Source organism: Pongo abelii, chromosome 2 (assembly GCF_028885655.2).
Source record: "Pongo abelii isolate AG06213 chromosome 2, NHGRI_mPonAbe1-v2.0_pri, whole genome shotgun sequence".
NCBI lineage: Eukaryota > Metazoa > Chordata > Mammalia > Primates > Hominidae > Pongo > Pongo abelii.
This window is the reverse complement of record NC_085928.1, coordinates 74,086,321-74,112,843: the sequence shown is the minus strand read 5'-3', so window position 1 is coordinate 74,112,843 and position 26,523 is coordinate 74,086,321. Positions and strand designations below refer to the sequence as shown.

The 26,523-nt window shown below is 43.9% G+C and overlaps 1 protein-coding gene and 1 long non-coding RNA gene across 5 annotated transcripts in view; one reads left to right on the top strand and one right to left on the bottom strand.

Annotated features, from left to right (window-relative positions):
- Positions 1-26,523, top strand: part of ITPR1 (inositol 1,4,5-trisphosphate receptor type 1) — a 354,448-nt gene that overhangs the window by 228,633 nt on the left and 99,292 nt on the right. For all 4 annotated transcript variants that reach the window (XM_024244292.3, XM_009238773.4, XM_024244293.3 and 1 more), the window contains 2 exons: positions 11,462-11,594; positions 13,572-13,762. In XM_024244292.3, the coding sequence (XP_024100060.3) occupies positions 11,462-11,594; positions 13,572-13,762 (324 nt within the window). The remainder of the gene's footprint in view (positions 1-11,461; positions 11,595-13,571; positions 13,763-26,523) is intronic.
- LOC134760999 (uncharacterized) lies at positions 1,904-24,532 on the bottom strand. Its single transcript, XR_010139177.1, has 3 exons — positions 24,269-24,532; positions 9,775-9,866; positions 1,904-2,667 (listed from the first exon to the last, which is right to left on the bottom strand). It is a non-coding gene; the product is annotated as an uncharacterized LOC134760999 (long non-coding RNA).

The following is a 26,523-nucleotide window of genomic DNA, read 5'->3' as shown; positions in this document are numbered from 1 at the left end:
CTGATTCGAGGGGCTGGAGATACAAATTGTCTTTGATTTGCTGATAACTAGATCTATGATACAGTTACATTTTTTGAATTGCATTCGGTTTCTATCAGGTTAGTCATAGAAAGAGACATCCCATTTCAAAGGAAAATTCTAGAAGCCCCAGGGTAGGATGGGGATTCCTGCTGAGGGCAGTAGAAAACAAAGGGTATTTGCAGGCCTTGATCTGTGCTGGTCTGTGATAGGCACACATGAAGCGGATGGATGGATGTGCGTGGGCGCTGTTGTGCAAACACCAGAAATAGTCACCTTAGGAAGTCTGTGTGCTCCTTTTCATTTAAGAATGATAAAGTATAATTTCCTTCATTTGTAGTAGAAATTTGTCCCTTGATAAAATGCTAGGTACATTAGGTGTTGCAAGTGAGTAGATCAGTGTCGTATATGCATATATTCAGTTACTACCCAAGGTACCATAATGAGGGCCTGATTCGTGGCCTCATCCAGGAAGGACACTTAAGATTCAGTGACTTGAGATGCAATTTGAATTTCTATTTCAAAGCCATTCATTGGGAGTCATTTTTCTATTAAGTTAGGTTTTGCTCACCTCGTCTAAAAACACTGGGAAGACAAGATCGCAGAGTAAATATGAAGAGGCAGTAGGGGGCACTAGTTGGTTTCTAAGTTCAAAACCAGACCACATCAGATCACTATGTCACCTGCTGGTGTGTGAGATTGGCCATGACTGGAGGTGCCAGCGCCTGAACGTAGTGACTGGTCCTGGGACTAAGCAGGAATACAGAACATGGGAATTTCAGAGAGCCCATGCCCTCAAAATATTCCCCCGAACACCTGTTCAATGAGGGCTTCACCTTTCATGTAAAAAAAGTGACAATAAAAATATAATTTCATTTATTCATTTACTAAACATTATCTTTTCCTTGGGGTATTATACATTGTATTTATACAGATCTTATTTGAACATACATATCCTATTAATATGCTTATATTTATTGAAATTACAGCTTATTGCTGTAAAATAATCTTATCCTCAAGGAAACATAGCCAACATCCTCATAGAAGGAAGTGCTAGTATAGGCTATGGGTGGTTTTACCGACTTAGATACCACGTATGGCCTGGCCCCTTCCATGCCTGGAAATGTTTTATGTCCCAGCGGGTTGGATTATTTAGGGAACTTGCCAGCTAGATATTGTGAAATGAAGTTTACTGAAGATAAACCAAGGATTAATTAGTATTTTAGCTAGAAGGAATCCTAAAGAATATTTGCAGCCATGCGTGGTGACTCACACCTGTAATCCCAGCACTTTGGGAGCCCGAGGCAGGCGGATCACTTGAGGTCAGGAGTTCGAGATCAGCCGGGCCCACATGGTGAAACCATGTCTCTACTAAAAATACAAAATTAGCTGGGTGTGGTGGCGCATGCCTGCAGATACTCAGGAGGCTGAGGCAGGAGAATCACTTGAACCCTGGAGGCAGAGGTTGCAGTGAGCCGAGATCATGCCACTGCACTTCAGCCTGGGAGACAGAGCAAGACTCCATCTCAAAAACAAACAAACACACAAAAAAAGAATATTTGCTTTGTCCTCCTTGAATAGGTCAGGAAGTGGATGCCCAGAGAGGTTCAATGACTGGCTCAGGGCCACACAGAAAGCCAGAGCGAAACCCTGGATGAGCCATAGTCACAGGATGCTCATGCAGTGCTCTGGGGTTTTCCAATCTATTCCATAAAGGGATCACATTTAAAAGTGTTTTTCTGGTTAGACACGATTCTTGAAGCTGCAAAGCATCCTCTGTTTTCTCAAACGACTTCATAAAATTTTCAAGGGAAAAGACAGTTATTAATTTAAATTTAATTTTTGTTTTAAGAATTAATTAAACTAATTTTAGAACAAGCATGACAGCAGTTTAACAGAGGAAATAGAGTGTCAGTACAATCATAAAACATAATCCCTGCCTAGTGATTAAGAAATAGATATATACTACCTAGTTCTGTTCTGAAAGAATTCAAGATGCTTCTCTGGACAAAGAGAGCACAGGGAAGAGAATTCAAACAAACGACACACTAGTTCCATCTTTATTTTCTTTTGCTTTTGTTTTGATTGGTAAAGGGGTAAGAGGGTAGCTCTGTGCGTTCCTATGGTGAATCCATGCCTATAATCCTTTTGTTCTGATATATTGGATCAGTATAAAGGATGCTGTAGTGGGAGGGTTGCCCATGCAAATAGTAGAATATAGTACTTCTGTCTATATCTCTGTCTGCTCTAAAATGCATGGGAAATTGCTTTAATTCTGCGTTTTCTCATATGTTTTTTTTTGCACTAAGGGAAGATAGCAAAAATGTTTACACAGTTTTAATTCTTTAGCATACAGAATATAAGGGTAGAGTTAAAAATGCATTCTTGGATTGTGATCTTTCTATCATTTTGAAAATACCTTTACCTGTGCTCTGCTTTTACTTTCCTTCCCCACTCATGTCCTTCCTACCACCAGCACTGTCCCTCCCCACCCCGAGCAGGAGGCTGCATGCTTCAGAGGGAAGTTTTCTCCCTGAGATTAGTGGAGTTGGACTCATGCATGAAAGGTCGTCTGTCCAGAATTGAGTGAGCAACCCTTGTTGTCTTTGCCGAAGTAGTTTAATCCCCTGGATCTTTCTTTCATTTTCTCTATTGGGAAATAGACAAAAGACAGAAATCATTAGATTACATAATATAGCAGCCCTATATTAAGAGGCTTTCTTCCCTCTTGGGGATCAAACTATCAAAAGGGTAATGTTGAGCTGGACGAAGACACCACCAGATTTCATAGTGTCACTCCTCTCATGCTTTCAACACCAGCCCTGACAGCCACCTTCTGGCCCTGAGATGAGTGTGCTGGAGCTCTGTTAGAGGCCAAGGTCACACAGTTGCAGCGTGAGCCTCGGGTTCGTCCCGTGGCCTCAGAGTACACCTCACACTAGTCACACCACTGGTGTGTGACTTTGGTCTCGAGATGCCCAGATGGGGTCTGGCAGTTCCATCTGACATCTCTTCTCTGCTCCAGGCACATGTCCTTTTGGAGGGCAGATTCACGGCACTATCTGCAGATGGAGCGGTGGGCTTTTCTCCAAACACAACTTTGTGTAGCCCCTGCATGCCCTCTCACCCCTTCCCCCTCACCTGCATGTCCTTTCGAGGCATCCTTTTGTTGCTCATCCATGAGCTGGAAATTATTAAATCAAGGGGGAGGGTGGTATCTGTGTGGCATGGCTGGGATGGGGCCAGGAAACCCAGACCATGAAGCCCCCAAGGGAAACGCATGGGGTGGGAAACTCATCTCCAAAGTAACCCTGAGTGCAGGAAACCTTGTTTCTCCCAGAGACACTGGAGCAGGGAGACTGCATCCCCTAAGCCCAAGCTGGAGCCTAGGTCTTCTTCCCTGCTGTAGGACAGGATGTGCATAACGGAGAGACATGGGAGAAAGCCTAAACCCACAGGAGACATGTGGCATGTGGAGCTTTCCCAAGCCTTGGGCCCCTGCTTTCATCACTACCCTTGCTCCCCTGAGAGCCTCCGTGGACACGCATACTATTGCTTTCCCTGTCTCCGTGGACTGAGACACGGATGTGCTGTGGTCTTTCCTGTCACTTGCTTTGTTTTAAAGCATCATTCCTTCTTGGTTAGTGGTAGACTTTTTTGTTTCTTTCTTATCTTAAATGTGTTCCCCTATCGCAGGTCAATTGTCTCCTCCAGCACAACCACATTCAGTTTGATTTGAAGGTATCTGGTCACCTTGATTGCTGAAGCCCACTTCGGCAGGTGATCCAGCAGGGTTGCCTCATCTCTGATCCTTCCTCCCGTGTTTTGTCCTTGAGTGTTGGTCTCTGGACTTCTCTGTGGCCCACGAGATGCAAGTGCCATGACTAACGTACTTCGTTTTACTCCCAATTAGCTTCCTCCAGCTCCGGATTCTGAGAACGCTACCGAGGTGTGTTGCCCGCCTATATTTGTAGCGCCAGTGCCAGCAAATATGGGTGCCTCTCAGTTGTCCTGGTTGGGTGTCTGAATTGTTGTAACAAAAAGTCTGTCCCGGTGGTAGAGGTAGGAGGGAGGTCTCTAGGCTGGCTGGGAACAGATCATTGCTGACGTGGAAGTAGCTCTCAGTGTAGAAAGTTCTGAGGAGCTGGATCCAAACTGAGCGTCCTCCGGGTGCCAGGACATGGTTCTTTGAAAGTTCTCACTCAGAACCATCTTAATCGTGAGACATTTAGCTGAGACATGAGGATGTTAAGACCTTTCTGCTGTTATACAAAATTGACTTTGGGTCCTGTGCAGAGATGATGCACTTTTGAAGTTATTATAAATCAATAATAAAGAATATTTATAATTGTAGAAAAAGCTGCTAATAAACTTGTAATTTTACAGTGCACTTTAAAAAATATTTTTATTTTTTGAGACAAAGTCTTGTTGTCACCCAGGCTGGAGTGCAGTGGCACAACCTTGGCTCACTGCAACCTCTGCCTCCTGGGTTCAAGTGATTCTCCTGCCTCAGCCTCCCGAGTAGCTGGGATTACAGGCATGTGCAACAATGCTCAGCGAATTTTTGTATTTTTAGTAGAGAAGGCGTTTTGCCATGTTGGCCAGCCTGGTCTCAAACTCCTGACCTCAGGTGATCCGCCCGCCTCAGCCTCTGAAAGTGCTGGGATTACAGGCATGAGGCTCTGCGCCCAGCCTATGATGCAGTTAAAAAAAAAAAAATCTATCCTCCTTGCTGCTAACTAAACTCACTAAATGAGGGACTAACATTTACTAAGGTCTGTAAGATCATAGAGAAGCTTTTTGGGGAGACATATTTCCAAGTATCAAAATTTAATTTCAGAAACTATTCCAAAATCACGGTAGTTCAAGCTAGAATGAAGTGTACTTTATTTGAAAGAAGACTTAAAAATGAAACATGAACAAATGATTGAATAGCTAAGTTGCAGTGTCTAAGTTTTCTAATGATCTGTGTTTAATATCCTAATCGGAGCTCCTCATTCTGTTAACAGTTTTGTTACAAGACTTGTGTACTTGTGGGGTGGGGAAAGCCGTGGTCCCATATCTGTGTCAGCTCAGAAGCGTGTGTCTTGATGTCCTTATGCATGTGCTGTGCAATGATGCATGTATGAATCATAAGGACCTGCCTGATTGAGTCTTGCATTACAACCCCTTTTGGGTTAATGTCACAGCATATAATATAGAACTACTTTTTCATGATCTTTGCAATAAATTATGTTGGCCAAAAAGCCATATGTCTGCCCATTTTGAACAGTGCACTAGGGTTGGGGTTATGGGACAGTCGTTAAGCAGCATCTAAAGTAATCAAGCATGGATATTCGGGGGAAAAACAAAAATCCAGACCTATTCTCCTTTTGTGTAACTCTTGTCTGTATATGAACTCTCAATGTATTTTATATGTGACTGATGCTGCAGATGGTAGTGTCTCCTTAGTGTTGTATTAAAATGGAATTTCTGCATGCCTAGCAGGAGCTTGAACCAAGTCCACCCCTGCGGCAGCTGGAAGACCATAAAAGGGTACGTAGTCTTGAGTCTTGGGTATTGGGAGCTAATGATCAATGACCATAACACCTCCATCAGCCACACACTGTGATTGAGAGACAGCTTTTGTTGTTGATGTTGTTAAAGCATTAATTGACTCGAGCAATCACAGCCATGTATATAAATGAAACTAAATAGTGGTTCTGCCCATTGTCTACCTGATCAGAGCACTGTAACCAGCTGGCCTCCAAATAATGACTAAGTAAGCTTTTCATGTCCTTTTTTCTTTTCTGTGGTGGCTTTCTATTTAGGTGAAATATAAAAGATAAAGAAAAAGAAAAACTGTAATGGCTGATGACCATTATAATTTATAATTTAAAAAAATGGAAAAAAGTTCATAATTACATTACCTAGCCACAAGAGCCGCTGTTTTTGTTTGTTATTTGGGGTGGTTTTTTAGAGACAGATATCACTCTGTTGCTCAGGCTGGAATGTAGTGGTGCAATCTCAGCTCACTGCAGCCTCAACCTCCTGGGCTCAAGAGATCCTCCTGCCTCAGCTTCCCGAGTAGCTGGGACCATAGGCACCACGCCCAGCTAGTTTTCTTTTATTTTTTATTTTTGTGGAGACAGAGTCTTGCTATGTTCCCCAGGCGGGTCTCAAACTCCTGGGCTCAAGCAATCCTCTTGCCTTGGCCTCCCAAAATGCTGGGATTACAGGTGTGTGTCACCATGCCCAGCCCCACTAATGTTTTAATATTTCCTTCTACCCATTTTTTTATACACATGAGCACATGTGCCAACAGACACAGGCACATTTGCATTGTCATTGGGATTATTCTAGGTATACAACTTTTGTACCCTGTTTTGTCATTTAATACTGGATCTGAGCATTTGTTTTGAAAATCTTTGAAAGTTAACAGCTGCCTGAAGTTCCCCAAATTAACAGGTGGTTCATCACTGTTTTCCTTTGATGAAGAAATGAATGAATGTGTGCATCTTTGAATAAATTCCTAGAAGAGGAATTCCTTGGCCAAGGGGTAGATCTGTTCTTAAGGTGCTGATTGTGCCTTGCCAAACCATTTCTAGAAGATTGTATATATCCATGAGCATGCTGACAGCACTGATTTTCATGTTGCCCATTTTTGGGAAGATAACCAGATGTCCTGGTGACACAGGCTTCATCTTCATTTCACAAGTAGGACCTTGAGACTCTGGGATGTTCAACATCTTGTCTAAGGTTATGGAGTTCAAAAATGACCTGTCATTATGAAGACTGTCTTGGAACTATGGTCATCGGTGTCTAGGAGAATTTTTCTTTTATTTTTGTGGTTACACAGTAGGCGTATGTATTTATGGGGTACATGAGATGTTTTGACACAGGCACACAATATGAAATACGTCATGGAGAATGGGGTATCCATCCCCTCAAGCATTTATCCTTTGAGTTGCAAACAATCCAATTACACTCTTTAAGTTACTTTGAAATGTACAGTTACATTATTGTTGACTATAGTCACCCTATTGTGCTATGAAATAGCAGGTCTTGTTCATTTTTTGTAACTATCTTTTTGGTACCCATTAACCATCCCCACCTGCCCCCTGTCTTGGAGAACTGATGCCTGAGATAAATGGGTAGCCAGATGCACCTATACTCTGCTCACACACCCAGGCCCCTGCTCAGTCCCACTGCATCCCAAATCCCTTTTGTTTTCTTGCTCTGACAGAGACATCAACTTTGCGATTTCTCAGACTAGGACCAGAGAATAGCTCCAGGAGGTTGGCATTTCATCCAAATTTAGGACGTGATGCTATAGCCTTTCTTCTCCAGCTTCCTGTATCTCCTGCATTTCATGGCCCAAGGCACCTTGCATTCTTATATTTTCCATCCTTACCTGCCCTTTAGAATTGTCCTAGGTCCTAGGAGGAGCTGGTAAAGGCACATAGCTGTCCCTCATATCCTAACCTCTCAGAGGACTTGGTATTGAATGCTGCCTATGCCCGTGAACTTTGTAATTAGAAACAGGTTCAAGTTTTGGGGTTTTCTTTTGCCAGGTACTAGCTGTGTGATTTTGAGCAAGTTAACCTCCCTGTGCCTCAGTTTCTTCTGTAAAATGGGGGTGACAATGGTCCCTATACCTTAGGACACTGAGCTGTGCACATGAAGCACTTAGCACAGTGGCTGGAATATGATAAGGGATATTAACTTGTAGATACCTTGTGGATTGAAACATTGAGTTGATTTTGTAGACAACAAGAGGAGAAGGAAGGTGTTTTAAAATCCAGGCGCTACCCTTATGCTGACTAAGGTGTTAGAGGCTCACAGCTCACATGAGAGGGTGATCTTGCCTGAAGCACATGATTTTTAAGTGGCTGGAACCTGGGAAACCGAAAGGTCAGTTCTCTCTCTCCTTTGTGTGTGGCAATGTTAACCCCTTAGTGCCTTGTTCAACACTGGCTCTCTTCCCACGCGGTTCATTCGCTTATTTAGTTCAATTCATATCAGTGGAACTCATATTGGTAGAGTGACCAGGTAGGAGCTTGGTTTCATTACTCCACATCACTAATCTACCAATTTTCATTGTTTTAATGTGACACTTATTACAAATGACTTTTTCTTTTCTCAGTCTTAGGTAATAATGTGTGGGAATTTCTGACTGAGACAAACATCTGATATTTGTTTGCATACTGTAGGTGTAAACTGCTGGAAAAAAACTGGTATTATTTTTAAAAAGAGTTGCACAGCCAAATGTTAAAGCTGAAGAAGTGACGTTATTTGAGAAGTCATTTTTTTTTTTTTCCTTCTCTGCAATCAGATTTCTCAGCCTGGTACATTGTGAACAGCTTAGTGCTGTTGAGTAATTTATATCAAGATGATTAGGAAGGCTTTTCTCTGCAGATTTTAATTTTTCTTAAATTAAACCACTGGCTCAGACAAACAGAATTTTCCTTGAACCCAAGTTTTCACATTAGGGATTTGCATAACTTTTAATAATTCTTATCCATTTTCCTTTTCTATCCCCTCTTACCTATAATTCTCAGTCTTTATTCTTTCAAAAAAGGAATGAATCTCATTTAAAAAAAAAAACAAAAAACCTTGCTCTCTGGTTTTTCTTCCTTGCAGTTTAATTGTGTGTGTGTGTGTGTGTGTGTGTGTGTGTGTGTGTGTGTATAGAGAAGGTGAGATGAATATGTGCCGAAAACCTTATAATTAAAAGCAAAAAAAAAAGTTTGTGGGGTGGAATGTGTGTGTGTGTGTGTGTATGTGTGTGTGTTTTCCCCAGAATGAGCACATTTCATGATATTCTCTTATGGGGGAAAATGTACCATTTGATGCATCAGTTGCTATGGTAACTGCTAGGGTTTTTCTGTTGAAGGAGAGACAAAATGGTAATGTGAGATCCCTTTGTAACTTGAGTTTGGCATCCAGGCTGCATAAATGTGGAGTTCCTGTTCCTGGCGTCCACGTGCTCCTTTCATTACCTCCTGCTTGCTTGATTGCAGACTGACCAGGGTCTTGCTGTTCACCCTCAAAAACACGAAGGGGGGGATAAAAAAAGCCACCACCAGAAATTGAAAATCTAAGCAAGTCACTCTAGCTCCAAGTGGAATTGTGGTACACAGGCTCCAGTTGAGACCTCCTTAAGAGATGTGTGTTTGTTGACTGGTCACAACCATACTGCCTTTGACTTGACCAGTCAACCCTCTGCTCTTTCAGATTCCTGTTGCGATGGCTACGTTAGCTGTCTTCCCTGACTGCAGCTTACGGGTCTCAGCCCAGCCATCTAGCGCTCAAACAATGTTCTCACAGTGCCAAAGGGGATCCAGTTAGAGACTCAGGATGGTCAGCTGCCAATCACTCCTGTTGCTGGAACTCAAAGTCTGTGTCATATTGAAAGAAAATCAAATAGATGCATTATAATATTTAAAAAGGAAAATCATATTTAATCTATCATATTCAACATGGAGACAACCTTTTCTTTCCCTCAATTCTTTCTTCATAGGCTTTCTTGAATGTAGCTTTCAAACTTGTGCTTCTCTTATGAGGTCAGCCTTTTTAAATCACTGTGTTCCCAGTGACTTCTTCAGAGAGTGCTGATGTGTTTACACTGGTGCCTGAGACTGGAATACCAGTAAAGTTGTATCTTTGTTCCGGAATGGGGTCTTCTAAGTCATTAAAGAATCTTGCACTGAAACTTTCTTCCCCACCTGTGAGCAGTTTATTTAAAAAGTATTTAAAATACCACAAGTAACTTACCCATTTGAAGTACTCTTGGAATTTTGAATTTACAGTTGGTCCAGTGGGAAATGAGTTTCATGAGCTGATAGAAGTTACCCTCCTTTGCCGAACTATGAAGAGAGACATATTTGTGGGTGGAATGGAGAGAGGAAATTTGGGATTTTTTTGTTTTCTGCGCATTCATTTAAAAATCAGTCCCCTCCCGTCTCCCCTGTTTATCCCATCCCAATCTGTCCCTGGAATCTTTAATTAGCAGCATGAATTAACAGAGTAGATAAACCCTTTCTGGGACTTTCGGTGGTTTTGATGATTGACAGGAGCCAAGAGTTTCCTGCCTATCTCCTTTCTTCCTTGGTCCCCCACTTCTCCCAGGGTGCCTCGCATTTCCCAGGGTCCCTGCTTCAGTCTGCTCCCTCTCATCTTGTTTTGCAAATGCCTCACTTGAAATCTCCAGACCTATTCTCGGAGCTTATTAACAAATCATTTTAAATTCTACTGACTCATGGTTCAGTTGCAGGTCTCTTCAAAAGAACTCTGGAGTCTCTGTTTCAGAGACCTGCTAGATTTCAACACCTTTCCTCTCGGCCAGACTTCTTCTCCCTCACCTCTCTTGATGATGCACCAGAGGAACTCCATGACTTGCTACTTTGATTCTGGAAAGGAGTCCAGGGAATATTTACACAGCCTTTGACTTTTAGAACCTTCAAATTAGGAGGTGGTCTTGGGGCCCCTTAGGAGCGCGGCTGAAAGTGTAGAGCTGAGAATGCAGAATGCATGCTGCCTCTGGTTACTGGCTTGCCAGTATCCCCCAGTATTACTGAACAATGGAGATTTTTTTTTGGTTAGAGTAATAACAAAGAGTTACTATATCCCTGTTCAGGACTCTTTGATATTTATATTTTTAAAAAATTTTATTACAGAAAGGTTGAAATGTATATAAAAGGAGTCAGAAAGGTTTTGAAACCCCTATTCATAACTCCGCTTCAACAGCAACTGTCAACTCATGCCCACTCTTGTCTCACTTATATCCCTCGCTGCTTCCCCTTCTCTCCTGTATTGTCTTAAAGAAGATTCCACACAAAATGCCATTTTATCTATGTTGGGTTTTTTTATATATTTGATATCTGCCACTCATGTCCACTAATTTATTTCCTATAGCATTATGGGTTTTTGTTATTGTTTTTGTTTGTCTTTTGGTTTTTTTTAACCATTTGGCCCATTGACTATTTTTGTAAGAAAGGCTTACTCTTGGCTTATTGTATCATCTTACTCTATTGCTCTGATATCTTAATATTTTTTCGGACCTTGGGAATAAACCTTGTGCTTGAAATAACATTTTTATATTGCTATGTGGAAGCTGACCTGTAAGCATTTTCAATTTGTCTTAATTTTATCAACTTACCCCAAAGGGATTTTTGTTTGTTATTGTTAGTTGTCCTTCAAAATTACTGTTCTGTCTTATCTTTGTGTGAGAGGGTACTTCAGTCAATATTTTAGATTGCTACCAGTTTTTAAAAAACATCTGGTTTTCTGAGAAAATATTGAAGTTAACTTCAGAGTTTCTAAATGCTTCTATTAATAATTTATTTTTTCGCCAAGTGAAACTGGGCCAATTATAACTGAGTACCCCTGTGTGTTTTGAATATTCATCACTCAGTTATGCATTAAATGCAGAACCTGATTTTATTATCCTGTTTGAATTAAGGGTGAGGCGCTCAGGCAAATTCTGGTCAACCGTTACTATGGAAACATCAGACCTTCGGGAAGAAGAGAGAGCCTTACCAGCTTTGGCAATGGCCCACTGTCACCAGGAGGACCCAGCAAGCCCGGGGGAGGAGGTATGCTTTGTGGTGTAATTAGCTTCATGTGTGAATCAAGTATGTTCTATGATAGCTGCATGTTTCCTCCTAACAGGTTGAAATGCTAACAACAGATGAATTTGTGTTGCAAGTATATTTTTTAGCAACTTGTTTTGTCTTTGGTCTACCATCAAATTGATGTCTAAACATATTTTCCTGCAGACTAGCATTTCCCTGCAACTAGATGGTGGCTAAGCCTTTTGCTCCTCCTTCCCATGCAGTGACCATCTTGGTGATATTTGAACGATTTGAGGGATTTGATTTTATTGCACTTTGTCCCGTGGTTGTTAGGACTCTTGTCTTTCCATAAAATGATGAGGATATTGGCACCCAGGATAGTGAAAGCTGCCATTTATTATACATTTACTGAATGCCAGGGGCTTTCCTAAGTGCATTGCATTCTTTGTCTCATTTTCTCCTCCCAGCTACTCATTATATGATAGGTACAGTCTATCCCAGTTCCACAGAGGAAATGGAAGCTTGTTAGTGGCTGGTCTGTAATTTCAGCCTGGTATATCTAATTCTAATGCCCATGCTGTGTACATCCACAAACTCCTATGGGAGTTTACAAAAAAAATCCCTGTACAGAAGTGCTTACTTTAAATCAGTTTAAGCACAATTACAGGTAAAAGATACAAAAACATGGAACTCAAAGGTGAGTCTTACCTAGTTTGTGTTTTTAGGCAGTGCTCAAGGCGCAGATGTGAGTTGCCTGATTTCCTGTCTTATGGTGATGACTGTGGGGCAGCTTCAGATCCTTGGTGGGTTCCATGTATAGCACAGAAATACTCAGTGTACACTTAATTTGTCCTAGCACATGCTAAGGAGGAAGCTTGGACTTCTCACTAAATGAAAACTGGAAGCATAGCTGCCCAGTTCATGGAGCTATGCTGGCTTCAGTGAAGATGCAGTTCTCAAGGCATCCTAGAGATGGGAACTTGGCCTTTCAAATCCAAAAATCGATGCAGAGGTTCTTCACATAATCTCTCAAAACCATTCTCTTTACTTTCTGTAGTGAGGTCATTTAACAATTATGTGAAGCCCTTGGGGAGGCATCATGACAGGGATTTGGAAATGCAAGACAGACTCTGCTCTGAGAAGCTGTAGCAGAGAGAATGTGCAACCCAATTTCTACCTTGTGCTATAGATATAAGGACAAGTCAAGGACAAGCAGCATAAAGGAGGTGACATTGGAATTGAGTTCTGCATGAAAGGACAGATAGACAATTTTCTGCTTTTTGAAGCTGATCAGCCCATTTCTCCATGTGCGTTCATGGTTTGGTTATTGCCAATAGTAATACAAGGCAAGTCCTTAAATATGTACCTTCCAAACACAGTCAGAATCCATTCTAAATGGCATAGGTCCTCTCTTAAGTATATTCATCTCCTCTGAAGTGCAGTGAGAACAGGAACTTTGTTTTGTTCACTCCCCCATCCCCAGCTCTTGGCTCCATGCCAAGCAGTGAGCAAACATTTGTTGAATGAGTAAACAGATAAATTATGTAAAAGAGTAAGTTGGGGGTTAGAGTGGGCTTGTTGAAAAGAGAGCTAAAGTGATCACTATAGGCTAAGCTTCCTTGAAAGTGTTCTAAGAAGTGTTTGACTTTGGTTTGTTTCTGAAACCAGTGCTGAACTCTGCCACAAGTAATTGTGTTTTAATGTAAGGGAGAGTCTTTGCTGGCTGGCTTTAGGTCCCTTGCTGGAAATGTATCATTCTTTTTTCATCTTACCTGTCTGAATTCAAACACCATCTCTGCTGCTGACAAGCTGGGTGTCCTTGGGCAAGCACCTTCATCGCTCTGTGTTAATAATCAGTATTTTCCTTGTGGGGTTAAAAGGGTTAAAAGAGATGAACATGGGTAAAGCATTTAGTGCATAAAGTGTTGGTGCGTAGTAAGTATGCAGCAAACGTTAGCTGTTCTGATTGTGCTTAGTAAAAACAATATTTCATCTTAGGGGGAGGTTCCGGATCCAGCTCTATGAGCAGGGGTGAGATGAGTCTGGCCGAGGTTCAGTGTCACCTTGACAAGGAGGGGGCTTCCAATCTAGTTATCGACCTCATCATGAACGCATCCAGTGACCGAGTGTTCCATGAAAGCATTCTCCTGGCCATTGCCCTTCTGGAAGGAGGCAACACCACCATCCAGGTAGGAAGGCAGCTTGGCTGCTGGTGTGGCATCTCTGCTGAGCAGGAGGAGAGTCTGTTCTGGGAGCCAGATGCCTGGGTGGTACCAAGACTTGTTTGGGAGACAGCTCATTCTGAGGGCACAAAATTCTGTTTTGAAAAATGAGTTCTACTAGTATCCTGCTGTGATCATTTCATCATAAATCAGACTTGGTTCCAGAACATGAGTTACATTTGAAAACTGATGAAACGCTGAGAATATGCAAAGGAAACTGGCCTAAGATCTAGGACATAGTGGGCACTCCATAAATGTTTGTTGAATAAATGATTGCATGAAGTTTATTTACAGTTTTTCTCCAGGATTGTAGAGGATCTCATCACAAGATGACCAAAAGAGTTTTAACTGTGTGTGCTATTCAGAAGATTTAACTTTTATGTATCTATAGATACCACAGCTGTTGCTTATGAGAAATTTCCCTACCTTTTAACTGGAAGTTTAATAAAGCCAAATCAATTTGAAATAATAGAGATATCAGGCTATGTTAGTCAGAAATGAATAGATGACTTTTTGAAAGGTAGGTATGATATATATTTAAAACTAATAATAAAAACTCAAGTTCTATTTCTAATTCACTTTTTATAGATGTCCTTAAAAACACAATTTTCATGATTTTTTCTTCCACAACAGTCATCTTAGAACATGAATTTTAATAACACATAAATAACATAACTTTTATATATGATCCCTTTAAATATTTTTAATACCTCCTTCATGCACTCTTCCTTCTTTGTTAGCTCCCTGAATAAGAGTTTTTTTTGGACGTGTATCTGTGTACAGACTTGTGTACACATACACACACATATATATTTTGATAAAAGCTTTACTGAGATATAATCCACATACCGTAAAATTCACCCTGATATATATATTTGACCTGACATATTCTTGGCCTTGAATTGAAATTCAGAGTCTCGGTTAATGAAGTCTTGGTTCTTTGTGCAACTTTGAAAAGGGCGTTTCTTCCTGTGAGTCACTGTGCCCCAGGCTGGGGTGCCTGGCTTGGCAGGTGCAGCACAGGTGAAATTTCAGTCCCTGCTTGCTCCTCCAGCCAGCACCCTTGTGCCTTGGCACAACCTGTGCAGCCAACTGTGGTGGCCCTTTTCTTTCGCCTTCCAATCCCCGCTTCCCCCAACGTACACTTTTGAAGTTCATTATCATGTGTTGCACCAGGTTGGGATTTGCGACAATGAGTTAGGCACCTGGGCCAATGGCAAGGCCCATTGCTTGTCTAAGTTGTCACGTGGGCACGAGTCATACACGTTGGGATTGCTTTTTATTTTGTCATGTGTGTGTGGGTGGGTCCTGCAGTCCTTCTCATCAATGGAATGTTGCCCAGCCACTGCTGTGTTCTGGGCTCCTGTGTTGGGAGGAAGCAGAGCTGAAATGCTCCTTGTCTTAGAACCACATGATTTCCTGTGATTAGAGCAGTTGAACTGAATAGTCATTGAGCCCTTTCTGTGTATGCGCTGCTATACCAGGGGCGATGATGGGGCAATGGTTTCCAGACATGGGAGCCAGTTCGTCTATGAGAATTTTCTCCAGGCATAGTCAAGTGTGGAAAATGAGGACAATGTGGTGAATTTTTCATAAACCAATGTATTCAGTTTGAAGACCTGGCCATTTTATTCTGAGATTATATCTCTCCAATCTTTATTCTTAGCCACAGTGTCTTCTTTAATGAAATGGTGTTGATTATGGATGATAGATTTTTTTTTCTGTTGGCCAAATTAGAAGTTGGAAACCCTAGGTTGTTATTCCTTCCCTTCCCCAAATTTTAAAGCTTTACTAGTTTGAAAAATCCCAGAATCTCAGTCTTCAAGAAATTGAACCTCTAACAAGGATACATGGATGTGCACATAGGAAGCTATGTCTCAAGGATGACATTTAGTGCCCTCCAAGAAGTAGAAGTGATGCTGGGGAACCACCAAGGAAGAAGGACCAGCATCTCTCTGGGGAGTTTGCAGAAGGTCTGTGGATGAAATGGGCTGTCAAGGATGGACATGGGACTGAAAGGGGGAAATTGGGCATGGACCTGGAGCATAAGGAATCTTTGTCATATTCCATGGTAGAGAGGGCCCAGAGGTGTGAGAGCAGCAGTTGGGTTTCCAGAACAGGGGTTGGGTCTTTCAGACCAAGGAGTGCTATGTAGAAGTGAAGGGCCTTGGATGGGGATTGGGGTTCATATGCAGGAGCAGTGCAGCCCTCCAAGGGGCTTTGGAGCTGTAATGGAGGACTATACACCTGGCAGTATAGGACAGGTAAACTGAGGAAAGCAGGGTCCCAAGGAGGCAGTCTAAGAATTAAAAAGTTAATGGGCAGTAATTTATGGAAGAGCTGATGAGAACCTGAACTTAAATCTCTGATAAAAGAGTTCATATCTTGGGAGAGGATATTTTCTCATAATGGCACAAGAGAGCTCTCTGGGTGCTGGAAACATATTCGACCTCTTTGTTTGGGTAGTGGTTACATGAGTGTGCACATGTTTAAAACTCCATGATCATGTCCTTTGCTGGGACACGGATGGAGCTGGAGACCATTATCCTTAGCAAAATAACACAGGAACAGAAAATCAAATACCACATGTTCTCAGTTATAAGTGGGAGCTAAATGATAGGAACACATGGACACTTATAGGTGGAACAACACCCACTGGGCCTTTTCGGAAGGTGGAGGTCGGGAGGAGGGAGAGGATGGAAAAATAACTAATGGGTACTAGGTTTAATACCAGAGTTGTGAAGCAATCTATATGATAAACACCCGTGACACAAGCTTACTTATGTAACCTGCAATTGCACCCCTGAATTTAAAATAAAAGTTTAAAAAAGAAAAAAAACAACAACTCAGTTAGCCATATGCTTAAAATTGGTGTGCTTTACTGTACCTATGTTATATGTCAATCAACAAATAAAAGAAATGAGGGCAGGGAATGAGAGTCTGAACCTTGCTGGGACTAAAGGGGTGGGGGTGAGGGACAGGATATCACGAACAGAGACCCTGTCACTCCCTGCACCAGGCCCAGGCCCGGACCTGCTGATACTTGGTAAATGTTGGCTGAAATGGCATCTGATTAGACGTGGAAGAGAAGTCAGAGGTCCCATTAGGCTCTGGGCTTGGCATCGGGATGACCAGGTGCACAAAGGCACCATTAATTAAGGACTAGCAATGAAGTATAGTGGCTGGTGGGGCTGAGGGCCGCCAGCACTGAGGCTCCTGGGGAGATGATGTCTGTGGCTCTGGTGAGATGCCATGTTTTTCATGGAGCACCCTGATGGTGACAGCCAGGCACACAGAAGCTGTTTTTCCTTCAAGTTCTTTATCTTGTAAGGTAATTATTAATATTAGTTTCATGTTTTCACACATTTATTACTCATACACCCAGGCTCTAGATGAAATGCCATGATGGAGTTACAGCAGTTCAGCCACGTGTGGAGCAGGGCTGTTTTCTCTTGGGGGTACTCAGGGGTGGTGTGGGGGCCTGTGGACCCATGCCAGGATGGAAGGGTGCGGGTGTGGCCGCACGCACATGCTGTTTTCGCCTCCCCGCTTCTGTGACCCCTGGGAGGCCCAGTCTAACCCAGTGTCTCATAGGAGGCTGATGGTTCCAGGAAAATGTCTTCTAGCCTAGACTTGACTTGTCAGAGCCCCTTGGCCCCAAGCTTCTCTTTCTCTGGAGAAAATGATGTGGAACTAGGGTTGTGTCTGGGGCCAGTTAAGGACAGGAACCTTGAAGCCCCAGGGGGAGTGATTCAGAGTTTCGTCTTGCTGTTGAGAAGTTGGTTCAGAGTAGTAAGTGGCCAGCTGGGAAGTGAGCCTGACTTGGGCTAAGACCGCAATGCGGCAATTAATGATTGCTGAGATGCTTTGCTCCACTGAAGACATGGTAGGTTCTTGCCGGAGCTGATGGAGCACGGTCACTTCCTGTTCAGTGCGCCATGGAGGGCCTCAGGAAGGGAAATGGGTCTGTGGTCAGCTGGCCTTCTTGAGATCCATGTTTCCTGATGACAGGTGGTAGAAAGGGGAGTTGCAGGGAAGCAGGCAGGCCTACACAGTTCCAGAAATGTATACAGTCTGCCCTCTATGTTTGTCGGTTCTGCATCTGTGGATTCAACCAACTGCAGATTTAAAATATTTAGGGAAAGCTGGGCACAGTGGCTCAAGGAAACAGAAACTCAAGGAGGTTATGACTTACTCAGAGTTCCACAGCTGGACAAAACCCATGATAAAATATCCTGTACCTCTTGTCTGTCCCACCTCCACCTGTAGTTATCTGTCACTGAATAACTAACCACCTAAAAATTTAATAGCCTAAAGCAATGGCCATTTTGGTGCCTAGCATGATTCTGTGAGCTTGGGCTCAGCTGGGTGGTTCTTTTGTTCTGTGTGATCTTGGCTGGGTCTGCAACCATCAGCGGGTTGACTGGTCTTAGAACAGCTTACATGGTCACTTGTATGACTGTGGCCGTTGGTGCTAGTCCTTTGCTGAGAGCTCAGCTGGGGGTACTGCCTGGAGTGCCTTGGTTCTCTGTGTGGTTTGGGCTTCTTAGAACATGGTGACTAGGTTCTGAGAAGCAGTATTTCAAGAAGCAGGAAGTGGAAGCTACTAGCCTTTTCAAAGCCTGGGTTTAGAATTCCTAGAATATCACTTCTACCACATTCTATTGGTCAAAGCCAGATACAAGGCCAGCCCCATTTCAAAGGCAGGGAGAGAAACTCCACCTCTTATTGTGAGGAGGGTATATGTATAAAAAGAGAGAATTGTTGGGGACCACCTTTGGGGACTGGCTCCCTCACCACCACCCGCATTATAATCGATTGAGCACCTACCATGGGTCAGCCAGGCCCCCAAGCTGGATGCTACAGCTGCAGGAAAGGGAGACACCATTGTCTCTGCAGTTGAGGAGTTTGGATCTCCCTGGATACTAAATCCCTTCTTTGCAAAAGTGTCGACTCTTGTCTTTCTCCTTTTGGATGTTGTAAGAAAATTCAGTCCTGCCTTAGGATAAGCTCACTGGGAATCACAGCACTCCAGAAATTCTAGATTTCATTGTCCAGACCCTAGAGGATTCAATTTATGGGAATCCACAAATAATGACATACAATGCTTGCTAGGCACTCTCATGGAGGGTTTGCTCCCTTATTATGAAACCCTGTCATCCATCACATCATCACCTAAAGCCCTGAAATGCCTGGAAGCCAAATACAGGTTACTTCCCAGTCTGGCATAATGGACTCCCAGGGGTGGTGTCCCCAAGTCTCCCAGCATCTTTTCTTCCTGCCCCGGCTCCTGCAATTGTGATAACATCTGAGGGTAAATCGTGACTCCCAGACTTCTCCTACCTGGCTGCCATCAGAGCAGGCTTCACATTGAACCCTCTGCTTATGGGAACAAGGAGACAGTACCACAGCCCATGGATTTTCCAGAAACGGGTGACACGTTGTCAGGTGATAGGATCACGCTTGTCTTGAAGAGAACTTCCTGCTTTCTTTCTCCCCACTCTGGTGCCACCCGCTTCCTGCCAGCCCCCAGAAGAAATATTTCCTTGTGGCTTGATGTTTTGTAGCAAGTGGGAAACTATAAAATAAGCATTTGCTTATGAATTAATTTTTGGCACACACGGGGCTCAGCAGGGCTCACGGCACTTTCATATCCGTCCTTCGAGTCCTTGCCAATTTCTATGTTCCTTCCTCCTAAGATGTTCCCACCAGCGCCTGGGGGAAGTTCCCTTCGCTTCCTCTTCCTTACAGAAGGACAGGGGCTGTCCTTACCTGGAATGAAGAGGAGGACAGGCTATCTTTGGACATACCTCGTTTTTTATTTTTGTTTTTTTAAGCCAATACAGATGTTTTGGGATATATATGCTGACATGACCATAGAGAACCTCCTAGCACATTATGGGGATAGATAGTTAAACATTTTTTTGGACTAATTGCTTCTGGTTTCAGAAGCACCAGGAATTTTATGTATCAAATGGCTGCCCACGTCTATTCCTATGCCAAAGTCTAGTCTACAGACACACCCGAAAAGGGTTTTCTTTTCTGCACGTAAGCAGCTAGAGATGGAAAATGTGAGAAGTGCTCCGTCAGGAAACTGGCCTGCAAATTCAGCAGAGAGAGTGATCCCTGGTTCATGAGGCCTTTCCTACACCACACTCTTTTTTTTTTTTTTTTTTTTTTTTTGAGGTTGGCTTAAGAAATCAGCCCAAGAACCAGTGTTAGATAGGAAATCTCACATCCCTTCCAGAAGTCCCGCAACACAGTGTGGGAGGGACACGTTGGCTGGGCTATCTCTGACCCCAGTTAGCAAAGAGATGAGGGCGGAAAGGGCAATTTGATTTGCCTCTGCTGGAAACGGAAGGCCAGTTTGTGAGGAAGATCAGCCTTGGTTTGACAGGGCAGTCACCCTGAGGAGGAGGAAAAGATTGGTGTGTGAGCAAGTTACGTAAATGGGTGTTGTTTTTGGCAGGGAAGTCAGGAATGAGTCACTTCTGAGCGGTGTTTTCTAACCTCAGGTTTTATCCATGTGGGAAAGGAGTGGAGCCAGCAGTGGAGTCAGGGCAGCTCTCCTCCTGCATGTGGGGGTTCGAGAGCTGTTGGCATTAAAGAAAGAGGGAGGCAGTGACTTGTCCCCAGCAGGCATCCCCAGAGACACTGCCCTTCTGCGGAAGCTGTGAGGGGTCAGCAAAGCCGCCCCAGGTTGGCTCAAGGACCAGCTTGGCTCGTTTGAGAAATGGTGGCATAAAGGTTAGGGACTCAGGGAGGACCCCCTGGAAGGAGAGAGCCTATCACATGCAGGCCTCCGGACCACAATATTTGTGCTGGAATTCTAGCTCTGCCCCTGCCAGCCTTGAGAGACCTTGGGGTTTGTCAGGGCCACTTTGAAACTCAGTTTCCTCATCTGCAAAATGAGGGTTGGAAAAGCCTAGTCCCTTCCTTATGGAGTTACAAAGAACATGGGGGTAAAGTGTGTGGTCTGGTAGACATGTGGAGCTGCTGCCAAGGCTGCTGATTTTGTGGTGTGGGTACAGCCTGGGCTCAAGCCCTGCCTCCTGTATGCCCACCTCAGGACTCCTGGCGAAGTCCACCTCACACATCCCACTGGAGTCCACCTCACACATCCCACTGGAGTCCACCTCACACATCCCACTGGTTCCTGACTTGGAGAATAGGATGGTGACAGTTCCCACCTCAGAGAACTCCTGAGATGTTTTCACAGACTATTTATAGAAAGCACCTCACGTGGCATCTGGCCAATACAAAGATCTCAAGATGATGTGGTTCTTATTTTTATTTGTTCATATATATTTTTAAGAGATAGGGTCTTGCTATGTTGCTGAGGCTAGACTTGAACTCCTAGGCTCAAGCAATCCTCCTGCCTCAGCCTCCTGAGTAGCTGGGACTATAGGTGCTGACCACCATGCTCGGTTCTGATTAATAATATTTTTATTTATTTTAAATACATGCTGTATTTTGTGAAATTTGTTTTCTGTCTAAAATCCTACTTCTGATATTTTCTATTTTTGCATAGTGGTTTATCATCCAGCGGACCTGGGGGACGCTCTGTTTTATGTTATTTTCACACTGAATTGATCCAAGTCCTTCTGACTGTATATTAAAAATGATTTTAGAACTCCAGGACATTGGGAAATTTCATTGCCTTGGGTACAGGTTATTTAGGTTGGTGCAAAAGTAATTGCGGTTTTTGCCACTAATGGTAATGAGAGACATTCTGGGATGAAGCAGAAAGAAAAACAGCAATCTAGTCACTTCTTTGTGGTTTGAAGTGCTCCCTGGCCCAGGCCATTGTCTTGTCTGTCCTTTTTTCCTTTCCTTTCTTTCCCTCCTTCTCTTCCTTTCCTCCTACTTTATCTGCCTTTGACCTGAACACCTCACACCCTTCTTCACCATTCCCAGGAAACTGGACTGTTATTGAACAAGAGTCCTTGAGGATTATTGGTCTAAATCCAGGTCTTAAGGAAGAAGCTCAAAATTCCAAAGTCGTTCGTTACATTCTTAGGCATATCAGACTTGAGTGAGCCCTCCTGCAGAAGAAAATGGCAGTTCCCACAGCTCTGCCCTGGTCATCCTTTGCGCAGCTCTCCAAGTGACGGCAGACAGTAGGTAATGCATGCACTTACTGGCATTCAGTTTCCCAGTTCGGGGCAAGAAATTACTGCAAGAATTGTCAGCATCATTCAACTGTGAGTCCTTCCAGGTTGGTTATAAGAGGCACAATCCCTTTGAGGTGGTCCCAGGGGAGAATGTGCATCCTGGTTCATGCTTCCAGAGGAGCTGGAGACCCAGCGTGATTTTTCTTCTTTCCTGAGTAGCAGAGCCAACAATATGGGCAGAAGTGGACAGTTACATACATCTGCTTGTCTGGCCTTCCATGAGAGGACTGCAGTTGTTGAGGGGGAAGGGGAAGGGGAAGAACTTTGGAAGCAGAATGTTAATCTCCTTCCTTTCTGCGAAACCTAGAAGCAGGAATTTGTTTCTTGTTCGTTTGTCTGTTTGTTTGTTTGAGATGGAGTCTCACTGTGTCGCCCAAGCTGGAGTGCAGTGGCGCGATCTCAGCTCACTGCAACCTCCGCCTCATGGGTTCAAGCAATTCTCCTGTCTCAGCCTCCTGAGTAGCTGGGACTACAGGTGCCCGCCCCCACGCCCAGCTAATTTTTTATATTTTTAGTAGAGACAGGGTTTCTACATGTTGGCCAGGCTGGTCTTGAGCTCCAGACCTCAAGTGATCCGCCTGCCTCAGCCTCCCAAAGTGCTGGGATTACAGGCGTGAGCCACCGCGCCGGCTAGGAATTTGTTTCTAAGAGGAGATGTCTTCAGAAAGAACCTCAGGTTTTCCACGGTCTCTAAAATTTTACTGAAAGTCAGAGAAAAATGACAGAGAAGACCTGGAAATTTTTGTAAAGTGAGCCATCAATTCGTTTTATCCCACTGAATCCTCAACAGGTCCAGATATTCCTTATTTCTTTCTCTTCCTTCTGCTCTAGCAAGAGGTCTGTGTTCTTCCTAACTTTAGTGACTTCCGAGTGTGAGATGCCTCTTGGGAACTGCCAGGCAGAGGATTGGTCAATCCTCCTCTGGAGGTTCAGGGATTAGTAAATGGTAGCCCACGGGAAAAATCCAGACAGCTGCCTGTGTTTGTAGATAAAGTTTTATTGGTGCATAGCTGCAGTTTTTCCTTTGGGATTGTCCTAACTGCTTTCCTGCTTCAAGGGCAGAGTTGAGTAGTTGTGACAGAGAGCTGTGATGACCCTCAGCGTGTGAAATGTTTACCATTTGGCCCTTTGGAAAAATGTTTGCTGACCCTAGGGTTTGTTTAATCTTTACTATGTAGATGTTAAACTGCCTAAGGGAAAGAACCACGGTATTTCCCCTTTGTTCTGTGCTCCTCACCCCCTGGTATGGCAATTTTTAAGTAAATATTCACCAGATGAGCAATATCCTAAGTCCCAAGATATGTTGGCCACTTACTCAGCTAATAAATGGGAATTCAGGGAAACAGGCTGGGTCCTGCTTCCCTCCCTCCCTCCCTCCTTCCTTCCCTCCCTCCCTCCTCCCTCCTTCCTTCCTTCCTTCGTTCCCCTCTTTCCCTGTTTCCCTCCTTCTCTTTCCTTCCTTCCTTCCCTTTCTTTTCTTCTTTTTCTCTTTGTTTTCCTTTCTCTTTCGTTTTCTTTCTCTCTCTCTCACTTTTTTTTTCTTTCCCTCCTTCCCTCCCTCCCTCTCTTCCTCCCTCCCTTCTTTCCTTCCCTTCCTTTCCTTTTTTCCTTCATTTTTTTCTTTCTTTTCTTTCTTCCTTTTGGTGGGGGCAGACAGGGTTGTTTTTTAAAAGACGTTTTCTTTCCTAGAGTGATCTCTGCTTTCCCCACATAGCCTCTGCCAGGATGTACTCCATCACCCCAGTTTACTACCTTTCAACACAGATTCGGGAGGCAGATAAAGCAGGACATTCCTTAGGGAATTGTATATGTAGCCTGAGAGTTCAGACACCTGCGATTACAGACTTTTGATCTGTGAGCCCCCTCTGACCGTCCTACCGCAAAGCATCACGTTTTCAGGTTAGTCACTCCCTTATGGCTTAATGCTGTGCTATTTCTGTGCCTCTTACAAATGTTTTCCTAGTGGTATACACAGGGACTTCTCAGGGCATATACAGTTGACCTTAAAACATCTGAAATGTTACAGCCCCATCTCCAGCCTGTTTGCCTTCTTTTTCTACTGATCCCCTTGGGTAATCTCATCTACTCCCAAGGCCTCCAGCAACCATTTATGCCAACACCTCCCAAAGATATAGCTCCTGATCCCACCTCTCTGCTGATTTCTAGATTTCTGCCCAAATCCCTGATGAGCATCTCCACTTGTGTTAGCTGTAAGTTAGCAGGACCCCATGACGCTGTCATCTCCCTTCCTCCATTCTATTTGCCCTCTCGTGTTCCATAGCTTTGTCAGTGGACTCACCACCAGCCAAGGATACCCAAGCTAGAAGCTTTGCAGTCATCAGACTTCTTTTTCTCTTGCTTTTCCCCAGGAACTAATCTGTGCCCACTCTACCTCCTGGGAGTTTAACCATTGTTAGGACTTATAATGAGCCAGATAGTTGGCACTGTGAAGTCAGAGTGGCCCAGCTGGGAATGGAGGAGCAGCGGTTTGAAACTAGGCACTGTGACTTCAGGACTCATATTCTTGACCACCAGACTTGACCGCCTGCCAGCATAGGGCTGCTGAGCTCTGCACCTGCCAGCCTTTTCGCCTGGATGACTGAGATAGACTTTTAGTGGCCTCCCTGATTCTGGGCATTTCTCTCTTCCACGTGGTTGTCAATGATGCCCCCCAAATGGAACCCTCACCACCTGCTTCCCCATCTGAACAGCCTTCTGTGGAGTATGGAGCCCATGGCCACCCTGATGGAACCCATCAGTGCCTCACGTGGTCTGGCCCCACCTGGGTTTCTCCACTCACTCCCCTATGCTTATTGTCCTGCAGCTGCAACTCATGCCTGCCAATCCCCAGCGGGGCCATGAACTCAGATGCCTTTGCTCCATGTGGGACGTGCCCTCATTCTCTTTGGCGGGCTCCCCAAGCCCTGATTGAAATGTCTCCTACTCTAGAAACTTCCTCTTGATCCCCTGAGGCAGAGATAAATGGGCTGTGCTTCATTTACTGTAGTAATGACCACACTTCAACTGGAGCTTGACTGTAAGACCTGAGGGGGCAGAGACCAAGTCTGTCTTCACTCCGAGTCCCCTCGAGGAGCCTCCACATGTGCTGGATGAAAGGTCCTCAGTGTGTACATGTTGAATCAGTGTGGATACTCCTACTGTATAAATTATTCTGGGAATTCACTGAGATAATATGTGGAAGGCACTTAGCTCAGCATGGAGCTTTTTACACATCGTAACAGCTCATCCAAAGCAACTCTGCTTACTTTTTGGTGGTTTATCTTCCCTCACCCACTAACTTGCCCAAGAGTGCACTTTCTTCCAGGGTCGAGTCTCCATCTGACTCCCCAGCACTGAGACTATAAATGTAGAGATAGAAGTTCTGACCCAATGTGGCCACCGTGTTACTTTAGCCTTCTTACCATTTCTGAATAGAAACATGAGGATGTGAAATGTGAACTTGTGTTGTTGATGGTTATTGCCATTTTAAAGGGGACCTTCTTTAGGTGTGGGAGGGAGTTAAGTTGATCTGAGCCCACGGGAAATACATGTCAACTTGGAGAAATAGCCTTATGATGGCAGCAGTCCTCTTTTCTTCTTCTTCGTAATAACGATGGATAGTAGTGGTAACAAGTGCTCATGTACCACGGGCTAGCCAGGCGCCCTCACTGCATGGTCTCATCCATCTTCCTGGTGCTCCTATGTAGTAGGTACTGTTTTGACCCCTTTCTGCTAATGAGGAAATAGAAGATCCGAGAGGTCAGGTTATATGCTCAGAGTCACAGAGCCAGCTGGTAGTTGTGCCAGGGTTTGTTTTCTTCCAGAACGTGAGTTTGTAACCTCTCTACCGTGCCGCCTCCTTACTCCACCAATTTTCCAGGCACAGACATGGCCGCTTCAAGGACCTTGCATCTGTTTGCCAGGCAGATTGGAATTTGTGGCTCCACATTTTGTTTTCTTTGGTAGTGGAGTCTTTGTGGGAGACACTGTGCCCTCCTGATAATCAGAAGGCAGCTCGAGTGGTCAGTGTATTTGCTTTGTTTATAAGGTCTGCCCATGAATTCTGGAGGAGGAAATCATGAAAGACTTTTCCTTTCAGACTGGGCATCTCATTTGCCAAATGACAATTATGTGTGCTACATACATGTACTTCCAGCAAGTTCCAGGTTCCCAGGTCTTAGGAAAGTTAATGACAAGAAGACTGTCCTACAGAACTTCCTCACTGTGGGAGAGATTGATAGCAGCTCATCTAATTAGGGCCCTTATGAAAAGTTAGATTAATAGCAATTTTTGTTTTTCGCTTGCATCTAAAGAAGCATATGTTCTTTGACATCATGTGATGATTATTAGATCTCAGCTTTTGCCCATTTTGCTCAGAGACGCTAAATGTACCAGATACTCCCCACATCTGAGTCTTTACTGGCTGAAGAATATTCATGTTTGGGGGAAGGGAAAGGAAGGAGGGTCTTCTCATTTTTATAAAGTGCCCAGCACTGTGCATGGAGCCAGTAGGTACTCTATCTGGACCACATGGAATAGTCCCAATTGCAGATG